Raw genomic sequence first — 11621 nt, forward strand, 5'->3', positions numbered from 1 at the left:
GCAGGAAGAAGATTAGAAGCGCACAGGTTACGATTATGAGCTTCTCTTCTACTACTACTGTAAAGCCATTATCTACAACACCGATAAGACTAGGGATTGGCTCGTAAAGTCAACCGTCGACTCGTAACAGGTATCATTAATATCTATCAAAGCAATAATTCGAAGTATTAATCTTTTAGTCCTTGCAGATCATTCATTTCGATACATCTATGGCCACATGATCGCACCTTTTCTAGATGAAGCACGATTTCGAGAAATAAAATTCACCTTCCACCGCCAGAGTCGTGTTGCCCTCGTAGGGGTTGTTCGTGATTCTCTATTTCTATTTCTCCCGGAGGGGGACATTCTACGCAGCGGAGTCTCCTACGATTGCAATTTCAAAGAAAAGCCTTCGTGATTTCGGCTCCCTGTGCCTCCTACACAGCCTAAACAGATGCCCAAGACAACACCCCGCCTCCTGACAAAGTCGACAATCGCCTTCAGCAACTCCATCAACACTATATTATGGCACAGACCCTTAAACCTCCCGTACCCAAACAGCAAATTTAAAATGCATTCACCTCCCACACCTGCTCCTCGCCATCCCCGTCTCACAGCTCCAGCCAAATGATACTGAAGTTGGCGCCCTAGATGAATTTGCTGTGGTAGATGAGCCAGAATGCGATGCCGACTTCTGTCCCGGGCGGTAACCAGATCCCGTCATCGAGGGCGGCGCTTTTTTGGAAGGGCGGTGTTGGGTCAGGTCTGCAGCGATAGGGTGATGATAGGACTAATGGTGATGGCTGTGCTTGGGTTTTGGTAGTATAGCGTTACTGGTATGCAAGGGGGTGGTCATGAGGTGGAGGATCGTCATCCTATGTTTTAGCGGTCGTGCTGGCTCTTGTCAGACAGTAGAGGATGTTAGCATCTACGGGTTGTTATTTGCGAGTAGAGCCTCGTCGGCAACCAGCTGTAGGTTGCACCATGCTGAACAAGTGATTGCATCATGTCTCCATTGGAGATGAGATCTTGTACAACTCTCCGCAAAATCAGTCAGCTGCCTGATGAGGAATGCCCGGTAGTGCTCAGGCCTTTAGCCTGCCTATTTCAAGGTGGACATGCGAGAGATGGTCTTCCGCTTGCCTGACAAGTCCAAAAGGCAAGACTGTGCATTCCTTCGATGGCCGTGCTGCCTGATGCAAGCTATAGCCCTCGAATCATATGGGTGTTGGAGGCGTTGGTGCTGCAAACTCACTCGATACTTTAATGCAGGTGAGCACGTTCGGCCTGTGATCACGGCAGTGCGTCTCGAAATGACGAAGGGCAACCAAACATGCTGAGCTTGAACACTAGCCACACATTGCGAAAAGGCAGCTGCTGCGGATATGACTATGGGCTGAGATGTTACTGTAGGCCCAAAGCACTACGTTAGTAGTTTCATTGGTGCTCAACTCGTATCCTAGCTCCCAGATAGGCCACTGATATCTTTAGCCACAGGTTGTTATAATATTCCCATATATGCAGAAACAGCAAATTACACAGATTTTCAGGTGCACAGTGATGGCACACCGCACACATATGTTGTTCGTGGGTACCTACCACAGCTATCACATGGGGCCAGTGCCGTGTCTCCTAGTCCATTTTGCTTGCTACATTTATGGCTTTCTCCTGATATCCTAAACGCCAGGTCTTACCTTTGCTGGCAATCAGAGATGTCTTCTGGTGGAATAACCTGGCAAGCTGGTGCCGATACAACGGCGATAGCTGGCTTAGGTCCTGTGCAGGCGATAATTGGGGCTTGCTCGGCTGACGATGTACAGCCGACGGCCATGCAGCAACTCGAACAGCTGGGATCCATGTTTCCCGTCTTGGGTCCTCATGTAGATCGCGTGCCTCAAGTTCTGCAGCGATGCTCTTCAAGGGTCCTGGACAAAGTGGGTAGTTTGGTTGGTTGGCGGAAAGGGGATGGTCGTCCGTTTCTCTCCCCAACCGCAGGCGGACACGCTATTTCTCTTATAATACTTTGCTTGACGAGTCTGGGAACTGAGAATGACTGTGGAACAATGCTGAACACACTTTCTGGTCAGCTATTACCGTCACAAAGCCGCAGATCAAGTCCAGGTCAGCTGGCGTAGGCCTATAAGATCGTTGCTAGTAAGATTGCAATTCTGGATATGCCAACGATGCTAGCCGAACAATTCGCTGCGATCCGACTGCTTTTCTTCGAGTTAGGTAGAGGGGCCCTATCTCCTCATCTTTTAGATACGCTTCGCAGAACGCAGCTGGTTGACTTGCTCCGTTGCATCAGCAGTTCACTGCGAGATGGCACAACCACCACTTCAAGGGCTGTCGGGTCAAGCATGGATCCTTGCTTTCGTGATGATACTTTGTCCCAAAGGTTCTTGCGTTACCATTGCTGGCAAGGAATTGCATCGAGGAGTGCGGCAGAAAGTCTGGGTACACATCGATCATGACGCGAGCGAAATACCACATCTCCTGAAGCACTTGGTGATCCACCAGTATGCTTCTGTCCATCAAAATGGGGTCTGGACGCAGATGCTTCTACCGCTGAGACGTGGCAGGGTCGGCTTGGGACGTTTGAGATATCCATTGAGAGGTTATATGACCAGCCGGCTCGACTTTCCCTTCGCGTGCCATGGCAAGACATGTCTGCCCTGTGTGAAGGAGCTCTTCGCCCGATTGGTATATCAGGCAATGGAAGGTGTGGGCCTGATGTCCTTTGAAAATCAACCATCTTATGTATAGAGACGTGTACAACAAATGAAGCAAGCTCCCCGTACGTCAGATCATAGTCTATGCCCAATTTTTGCGTGGCAAGATTTTCTGCACGCGTTTCAACAAACAGCCGCGGCGTGCTTCGTGGATGCGGGTCCCGATGCAGTAGTATTCTCTAACGCGAAGTGTACCACTGGAGGCCTCGTCACCAATACTAACTGCAGCTGGGGGATCATTTCATCACCAATGACGCTGTCTCGGCGACCAGCCGAGCCACTGATGATTGTGCCTTCTGCAGATGATATATGGCCCATCCTTCTTGGCATGCTGCGAAACGAGAATATTTATACTGGGCATTAGAATGTGTTGGGTGGCGGAAATGTGGAGCGCTGGTATCTCATCGTGTCTGGAGCAGCTTGAGCTTAGTCAAAAAGAACGTGCTTCTATACCATATAACTGACGGAAGCTTTCAACTGAATGACCGTCTATATACAAAGTTAGAGTGTCTAGATTGGAATAGGGAGGCCCACGACACAGACAGGAAAGGTCCTTCGGTCCCAGAAACACGCCAAGCATCACTGTAGCGATGTGGAGCTGAATGGTATAATATGCCAGATATGTGATGCTTGGGAGTCTAGGATAGATCCTGCAAAAGATGAAATATATACACAGAATGTAGTGCCAAGTGCCAAGGCCTCACAGCGATGACAGAAGGCGATATGTAACCAGGCTCGGTTTTCTTACTGTTGGAGCCTCAAACCTCGGTTGGGGCATGCTTCTGCAGGACTGCTGTTCTTGGCTGTGGGCTTACTACGTAAGCAATTGAAATCGAAGGCATCATCAAGAACAACGTAGGGCGAGTGCAGGGAGCCTGTGATCACCTTCTGCTATGTTAGATAAGCGAAGTGTAATAGTCTCGGTGCCACCTCGTGCCAAAATGTTCATTGCTAGATACAACAAGGTGATACGGTGGTAGTTGGCATTGATAATGATGAATGTGCAGTAACTAGTTAGGCCGGAGGGCCTTGTAGGGCAGTGAATTAAATTATTGAATTTGGGCCTGGGGAACAAAATCTTAAATAGCACGGTCAGGTAAATGATCAGCGAAGATCTACGAAGAACAAGATTGACCTGCCATTAAACTAAACGGCAATCAATCCATCTCACGTACCACATCCGCAAAATGGTCAAGAAGGCATACATCACCTACAATGAAGTATGTTCACATTTTATAATCTGTCCCGCTGCAGCATTAACCTAGGACGATTCATATAGGTTCACAAATTGTGTCAAAAGAGATCGAAAGAAATTCTGGATACATTCAAACCAAATTTGATGATTGCTATTGGGGGTGGTGGCTATGTACCTGCTCGGATTCTAAGGTATGGTTATGTCCGTTATCCTACATGTAGAAGTTTACGTTGGTGTGATCACAGGTCGTTCTTGAAAAGGGATGGAGCTCCAAACATTCCCATCCAAGCTATAGGCTTGTCGCTTTACGAAAGCCTGTCTTCGGATAGCGCGGATGCTGCTGAGGAGCCGGGCACCAAGGTTACTAGGACGCAATGGCTTGATCTATCTTCCTTGCAGATGAATTCTCTCATTGGTAAAAACATCTTGATTGTCGACGAGGTCGACGACACCAGAACCACTCTTGAATACGCTGTCCGGGAGCTGGAGAAAGACGTCGAGACCGCCCGGAAGCAAACGGGCCGAACAGAAAAGACAAACTTCTACATCTTCGTGCTGCATAACAAGGTAAAGCCGAAGAAAGGCCGTTTACCTGAGGACATGGAGAACGGGAAAACGTATATTTCCGCAATGGAGACTGAAGATGTATGGATCTGCTACCCCTGGGAGGCCCAAAATATCGATCAGCACGACAAGGACGCCCAGACACACGGTATCAGGGCGATCACCACTGCTGGCATATCGGATGGGGAGTCTCAAAGGACAGCCACAACGTGATGAATGAGTATAACGAGGGAGGGGGAAAGCTGGACGAAGAGTGAACGAAGCAACTCATAGGGTTAGAGAGTAGAATATCTCGTTGCAATGAAGAGCTTAGACCTTCAATTTAAGAAGACCCATAATCACATCTGCACTTGACAGCCTCGTCCAGAGCCAGACATCTCAAGACCAACCAACGTTCCTTGAGTCAAGATTCTTCTTCGCCTTCTCGATGTGTGCTGTCAGCTCGGTGTACGCGCTCTCACAATCCTTGAAACGCATCACACCCAATCCCAATCTTCCCAGCAAGTACGAAGCGAGTGTAATCAGCGCCCAAAAAGGTAGGTATGGAACGATCTCGTTTTGGATTCGGAGGGGAAGTATGGAGGGTACTTTGGTCGACCGCAGCGCCGAAACCACGGGTATGCTGATACTCTCAAGGAATCTCGAAGGAAGGGAGTGAGGATCGCTCAGTAGTGGAAGAGCGAGGAAAAGGTAGATCTGCCGATGGGTAACGCGGTTAGTTTAGACAGTCCAGCGCTGGATGATCGCAAATTGGCGTCGAGGGGATCCATTGCATGGCCCAGCAGGTCCCAGAGCCCAGATTCTTGAGGTGATAGCACAAGCTGCAAGGCGAGAGCAGGGCAAAGCAGTCTCACAGCGACGCAGGGGACGCAATTGGCTTACCGAGGAGGCGAGGAGTATAAAAGAAATTGTCTGCGAAGCTCGCGTCATTCTAGGGACGAGAGACTGCAGCACAAGATGTTATCCCAAATCAGCGCTGTTTGTGATTTTGTGTGGACTAGGTGTCATGAGAGTGTTTTACATAACCGGAGCAATGGAGATTGCACGAGATGCCGCTACGGTGGCCGTACATATCTAGATCAGTGGTGCTACTCCGTACGTTCCTCTGAATCTGCGTAACCGGTTCTTCCCCTTTGCACAATTCTTCAGCGCTTGTTCCTATCTCTTTCGCCACTTCCATAGCGAAAAGGTAATGGACCATGCTGATAGATCTCCAGCTATTGCGGGCAGATCGATCCTGCCCCATGCGGTGGTCGGGCCAATGTGAATGGCTTCGCCAGAATACGTCTGATTGAAACTGACAGGCTCATATTCTCCATCTACATCTCTAGTATTGCGTTTTTTCAGTTAGCTGTGTGAATCTTCATGGTTATGGCATCAGAAATATCTGTTTCCCTGCTAAGTATCCTCGACCAATTGCTTCCAGTTCTGGAAGAGATTGAAGGCACTTCCCAGCGCTTCAAAGAGTCCCTGGCAATCCTCCAGGGCATACAAAGCACCCAGTTCGTCGATGACCTGGCAAGGACGCGCTTGAATGACGAATCTTGTGCGATCGTGTTTCATCGTCTTGCTACTTGTCTCGACGAAGCTCGGATACTGAAATCGGATTACCTTTCGGAAGCCTTCAATATCCTCGCAGATGCCAGCAGGAAGCGTGGGTGGGACTCTCAGACCACTGACTTTGGCTGATGTATTGCAGCGGAGTGGAGATATGACCTTGGTAAACGTAAATCGCGATCGAAACATGCTGGTTGGCCGCCGAACCCCAAACACGAGTCCTATGGTTACAGCCATGAACAATGGTTGGCGTTTGAATCCGAGTCCATCCTCCAAGTTGCTGTTAGGACGTTGCATCCACGTAAGGTTAGACATCTCGGACACGCTGGCTATCATGCACTTCGTCTCATATCAAACTGCTGTGCTGACAACGGTAAGTGAACACACTCCACGTCTTGCCACGGATATGTCTGATCAGCACAAGACGCAAATAAACAGGTCGTGCTTGAATGTGGTGGCCTTGAATTGTTGCTCAGGTGTGCGAACTTGAAACTGTGGCCAGATACTGTTACGACCGCTTTATGGAACATATGTGCCGAATCGGAGCCCGAAGCCGGCGCGGCTGCTGAGTCTGCCAATGAAGATGATAGCGATATGTCCACGATAGCCTGCATACAGCTGTCTTTGAGATCTATCCGGGAATGTGATGATTTGAATGGGATGAGTCTGCTTGCCGGTGAGATAGAAGATGGACGTCGTCATGCAAGTACCATTAAAGATTTGCTGGGCCTGGCGGACGCTGTCACAGATGGAAGTTGGAAGGAAATGGTCGCAGAGCTCCTTGAAAAGGCAAGTTGGTCTAGTAGGTCAATTACGCTCTTTCAACCACGCCCAGCAGGCTGAGACTTGTGCGCAGCGTCGGGCCAGTACCACATACCGCCCACAGGGAGTGTCAAGAACATCATACCGCGCGGAACACGATTGATCAAACCTGATCTTCGACCGCAGGATTTCCTTTCAGAGCTTTTGACAGGATCTGGACGGAGACTTGCCATGTCTCATCCCGAATGCAATTGCGACGTTACGAGAGCTATTGCAATACTTCTGTCACAAGAAGAGATGCAACAAGAGCTCATCCGGGAGGACTTAGTCAGCACTTTTCTCGAGGTTCCCAGCTGGGAAAGTACCGCATCGGAACATAACGCCGCTGGCCATAAAGTACCAAGGGCAATGACAATGGTTCGGCAGTCCTTGTTCAAAACCATATATGATGTATCCGCACTAGCTGAATTTGCTGCAAGGTACGCAAAGGTCAGTGAATGTCCGAGGCTCGTCAGCAGCTGCATCGATGCGCTTGGCAATGTATCGAACATGCGGCAGACCAAGGTGTCAGTCGGGGTGATCCCAGCTACTTCAGCTTGCGTTGTCCTTGCAAACCTGACTAAATCTACAGACTTTGCTCTGTTTCTCGTTCAACATAGAAAGGTTCATCTTGCTATTGGTCTGATCTTGCGACAGCGAGAGGACTCCACAACGGTGTTTCCAGCCCTGGCGCTTCTAGACAGACTTGCTATCCCGCCCGAGAACAAGGTTGCCATTGTTGATGGTGGCATCATCTCTGAGCTCCTACGATTCGTCAATGACTTTGACGTTCAACCTATGGTGCAGCGCGAAGCTGTCTCAGTTATGCGGAAAGCCATAATTGGTTTCCCGAAGCACGTGTCTGCTATCGGTGTCGGCATAGCTGCAAATGGAGGATCGCGCACAAACAGCCAACTTCTCGAGCGAAACCCGGAGCAGAGTGGCCTTCTTGCCGCGCTGAATCTATTTCGCCGAACTGGCGACGGAGATATCAAAACTGAGGTTGGTCGACTTGTAGTCGAAGTCTGTCGCACCTTACGACACTCCACTCGAGGCCAGCCTGCACTCGATGAGGGTGCGGTTCGCCAGGCATTGGGCAGTGCCGACGACATCGCATCTCCGATTTCTTTCCTGACCATCCATGGGCCATCTCAGCAGGTACGCGGCGAAGGATGGTTTGGTCTAGCTGCTCTTTCGACCTGGGAGTACGGAAGACCGTTCGTCGTGGACTGCCTGGCTGACGAAGCGGTACAAAAGGGGATGGAGAAGGCTCTGGAAGGGAGCGAGCGCGCTTCGTGTCAGAATATCAGCTTAATGCTGACAGAGCTTCGCTTGTTCCCAAGCCATCTCGTTCCGAAACCAACTCGTCTTTTCCTGGAGAGCGCTGCCAGCAGTGTGGGACTGCCGGCCATGTGGCCGGTGATGGCTCCTGCGGCCTAGATGCCTGTACAGCACCAGCCTTCTAGACATTGGGTTCCTCGTGGACTAAGCATTTGGTCTATAGCAGGGAGAATATATTATATTTAAACGTGCTGTTCGTGTTGTGGTATAGATGGAGCGCTTTTGGCATTATGGCACTCATATACGATGTTCAGCTAGGCGAAGACCCCCTAGATTCAGGTCTTACAAAACTCGGTCCTTAATCGAATATTGAAGGTCTTTAATCAGTGTCTGATTTCGGCCTCCATCCAAACCCAACATTCTGGATGTCGTTGCCCAGTATGCAAGCTACTCAAACACTCCACCCCTGACGATCGGGGATGGGGAGGCTTTTTATGCTGTTGAAATATGCTGTCCAGTCCCTTGAACCCATCTGTGCGGTGCGGTATAGACATTCGCTGACAACACGTCATATGAAATTATGCTTTTCGCTTCTCCCTTTTATGCCGGTCCCTTAACCTCTTTTCAGTCCGCATAAACTCTCTAATACCTACTGGTATACTAGAAAAGAGCTCTCCAGCACCAATCCCATCCCAATGGGTCTCGCTTCCGCCCCCATCATCATCCATGCTCGTGCTCGCGCTTGCAACTTCGTTTCTGTGCATCCCTACCTTTGCGCTCACCCCTTGCCCTCCTGAGCCAAATCCCCCTGCTGCCTTGGCGTGTGCTTCCTTTAATCGAAGAGCCCATCCTTCGACCTCGTCCCGGTAATCATCCCATACACAATGAACACATCCACTCATGCAGCAATTATCTGGTTCTGCAGGGCGGGGCGGTACGGGAACTCCATTGATAGTGCGCCATGTCGCATCAGGCGTATCAGAAGACCTTCTCTCGTAGCCAGAGCCGGCTAGACGAGAGCCAAAAACTACTCTCGCTCTCTCTTCTTTTGCCTGCAACTGCGATGATTTTGATGAATTGGAATTGGATGTGGATGTGGGGAGGGGAGGTTGCGTAGACATAGGCGTGGAGAGAAGGTCGGCGTAATACCCTGAAAGAGGCTGAGCCTGATCAGGTCTCTGAGCGTCGTTGAGATGGCTTCTAGAGGAATGATAGGCTCTGCCCTGGCGGTTAAACTGGTGACCTCGGCGGAGAGCGCAGACTGGCATCTGAGGGAGAGAGGGTGGGTATTTCCACAGACATGCTACGACTCGCTTCGAGACAGGCATGCTGCGAGTCTGGCGATTGAATGCTGCCGGATGTCTTTTACAATCTTTGGGGGCGCTCGCTCGCCGCTGTATTATGTCATCCGATATGTAACAAGCTTGGCGGAAATCTGTCGCGTTCTGTCGCATGGCTTTTGACGCGTCTTCTTGACCAAGGGCATCACAAATCTCGTCGGAGCACAACATCAAAGCACAACATCAAAACCTACAGCTGCGACCAAAGCAATTACAGACGCAGAGTAGCCGTCACTCCTTCCGCATATGCGCAAAGAAATGCCACCATCCCCAGCAAAACGTCGCAAGACGTCACCAACGACTTCTGTTGCTGCTGTCAGTCTTGAAGAGTCAGAATCCAGAAGCCAGCCCCGTACCTCGACTTCGGGTCGTGCCTCATACCAGTCTCCCACCAAATCATCTCTCTCGCGATCCCATCCAACGATACTCGCTCGCTCGCCTGGTAGACGAAGCTCCCAAGGAAGAGCAAAGGGACTGCGAGACGATATATTGCTAGGGAAGACGGTCATAGAAAGCCCAGGGAACCCACATCCCATATCTACGCCAAATCCAGCTCAGAAACACGATGAAGGGGTCAGAGGCGATACGGTTGGCTCTCCAGCAGGTCCGAGGACAACCCCTCCGACTTTGCAGAGCCCTCCAACAGAAGTCGGTTGTCCCTTTGCACATTCAGCCCAAGCGCCCGACTCGCAGCGCTCACCGCTGAGACCACGACAACCTACAGTTCGCAGTCAGGGTGCCAGTCCGACAAAGCCTCGTGTAGTTCCTGCGAGTTTGCCATCCTCGAAGCTCCCAGTTGCCAACCCCCAAAGTCACGGCTTCCCTGCTAGACAGATCGACGCGACAGAGCCTGAGCTCCCGCCAACCCCAACACAACTAGGTTTGTCGCCAAAACCCGATCGCCCTCGGGGCTTAGCAGCCAGCAGCAGCCCAAGTAGTCGTGGGTCAAGGCGTGATCGGCTGAGGAGCGGACAGTTAGAGACCAGCAGCCCTTTAAAGCCAAAAGGGAAAATGTTGCCAGCGAGGACAGAAGAAATGCTTGGAGACACGCCGGATGCCATGCTTGCCGGAGAAACACCCGAAAGTGATGTTGAGCGGCGGGAGAATGGACCACCTCCTGAACACGAAACCCAGCGTCCAAGAGACGACAACGAAGTGCCAGCAGATACTGTCGAAAAGCGCAAAGTACGTAATGATCTGCAGACTCAGCTTACTCGTCTACAGGAGGAATTGGCACAATTAGAAAGTGCCCTTGATGGCGGAGAAGACGCAGAGGATGACCTTGATCCGGAAGTCCTAGCTCTTCTCTCTACACCAAACATTTCCTGTGACCCTGGCTTCCCAGATGCGTACGCGCGCCCCTCCTTGCCTAGTATCAGGGATCCAGTAAATCTGGACGTTAATCCTCTCGCGTTCCTCAGAGCCTTTGCACCTGGCGACTTGCGTCTTGTTACCACAACCAAATCTTCCTCTATGAGAGGCGAATTGCATCAAGTGCACACCATCAACATTTCCGCACCACCGCCCTGGCCCCCCCACGTCTTCAACGCAACCTTCAGAGTGAGCTGCGACATCGAAGCCAAGAGCATCGTCTCCATCAGAGGTGCCGACATCCGACCACGCCACGGCGCCGGCATCAAAGAACTTCGCCACTGGATGGAAGCTCGTCTGAAAAACCCGCTCCACAAATTCGACGCTGGAACCCTCATTTGGGGCTTAGGGATGTGGTGGAAAACAGCCGTCACCCGCGCCCAATTCTTCCATCACATTGACACCATGAAAATCGCTACCAAGACACCTGAGCCACAGGCTCCCTACATGCCAGATGAAGCAGTCAAAGCAACAGACGTCCAAGCTCTGATCCCATACATCGGTAAATCCTTCGTCGAGCTCATCCCCGCAGAACCATACCCCATCCGCGCTTCAACGAATGAAGCAAGGAAATACATACAGCCCCGTCTCCTGCTGAAATGGGATTTAGTGCTTGATTGGGCGGGTGAGGTGCACACGGAAATTGATGTTGCGGGGACCAAGGTTAGTGCGAAGGGGCAGGAAGGTCTGAAGAAAATCTTTCCAGAGTTGATGAGGAGGAGTGGGCTAGATGGGGCGGTTAAACAGGTTGTGCAAATTTGTATGGGTGGAAGTGGGAAGAAGAGGAAGATATATTGAAGT

General features: G+C 50.8%; 4 protein-coding genes across 4 annotated transcripts; 3 read left to right on the top strand and 1 right to left on the bottom strand.

The window, feature by feature from the left end:
- Positions 1-3898: 3898 nt before the first annotated feature.
- EPUS_03207 (uncharacterized protein) lies at positions 3899-4683 on the top strand (the record flags this gene model as incomplete). The annotated part of the gene is made up of 3 exons (XM_007789637.1): positions 3899-3931; positions 3991-4097; positions 4152-4683. 3 exons carry the CDS (start codon positions 3899-3901, stop codon positions 4681-4683), a joined length of 672 nt encoding a protein of 223 aa, XP_007787827.1.
- Positions 4684-5841: 1158 nt separating this feature from the next.
- EPUS_03208 (uncharacterized protein) lies at positions 5842-8268 on the top strand (the record flags this gene model as incomplete). The annotated part of the gene is made up of 5 exons (XM_007789638.1): positions 5842-6124; positions 6170-6272; positions 6334-6400; positions 6466-6820; positions 6884-8268. 5 exons carry the CDS (start codon positions 5842-5844, stop codon positions 8266-8268), a joined length of 2193 nt encoding a protein of 730 aa, XP_007787828.1.
- Positions 8269-8687: 419 nt separating this feature from the next.
- On the bottom strand, positions 8688-9437 carry EPUS_03209 (uncharacterized protein; the record flags this gene model as incomplete). Its single annotated transcript, XM_007789639.1, has 1 exon — positions 8688-9437. One exon carries the CDS (start codon positions 9435-9437, stop codon positions 8688-8690), a length of 750 nt encoding a protein of 249 aa, XP_007787829.1.
- A 270-nt stretch (positions 9438-9707) lies between these two features.
- On the top strand, positions 9708-11618 carry EPUS_03210 (uncharacterized protein; the record flags this gene model as incomplete). The annotated part of the gene is made up of 1 exon (XM_007789640.1): positions 9708-11618. The coding sequence occupies one exon, from the start codon at positions 9708-9710 to the stop codon at positions 11616-11618; it is 1911 nt and encodes a 636-aa protein (XP_007787830.1).
- Between the last annotated feature and the right edge of the window lie 3 nt (positions 11619-11621).

Source organism: Endocarpon pusillum (genome assembly GCF_000464535.1).
Source record: "Endocarpon pusillum Z07020 unplaced genomic scaffold scaffold1275, whole genome shotgun sequence".
NCBI lineage: Eukaryota > Fungi > Ascomycota > Eurotiomycetes > Verrucariales > Verrucariaceae > Endocarpon > Endocarpon pusillum.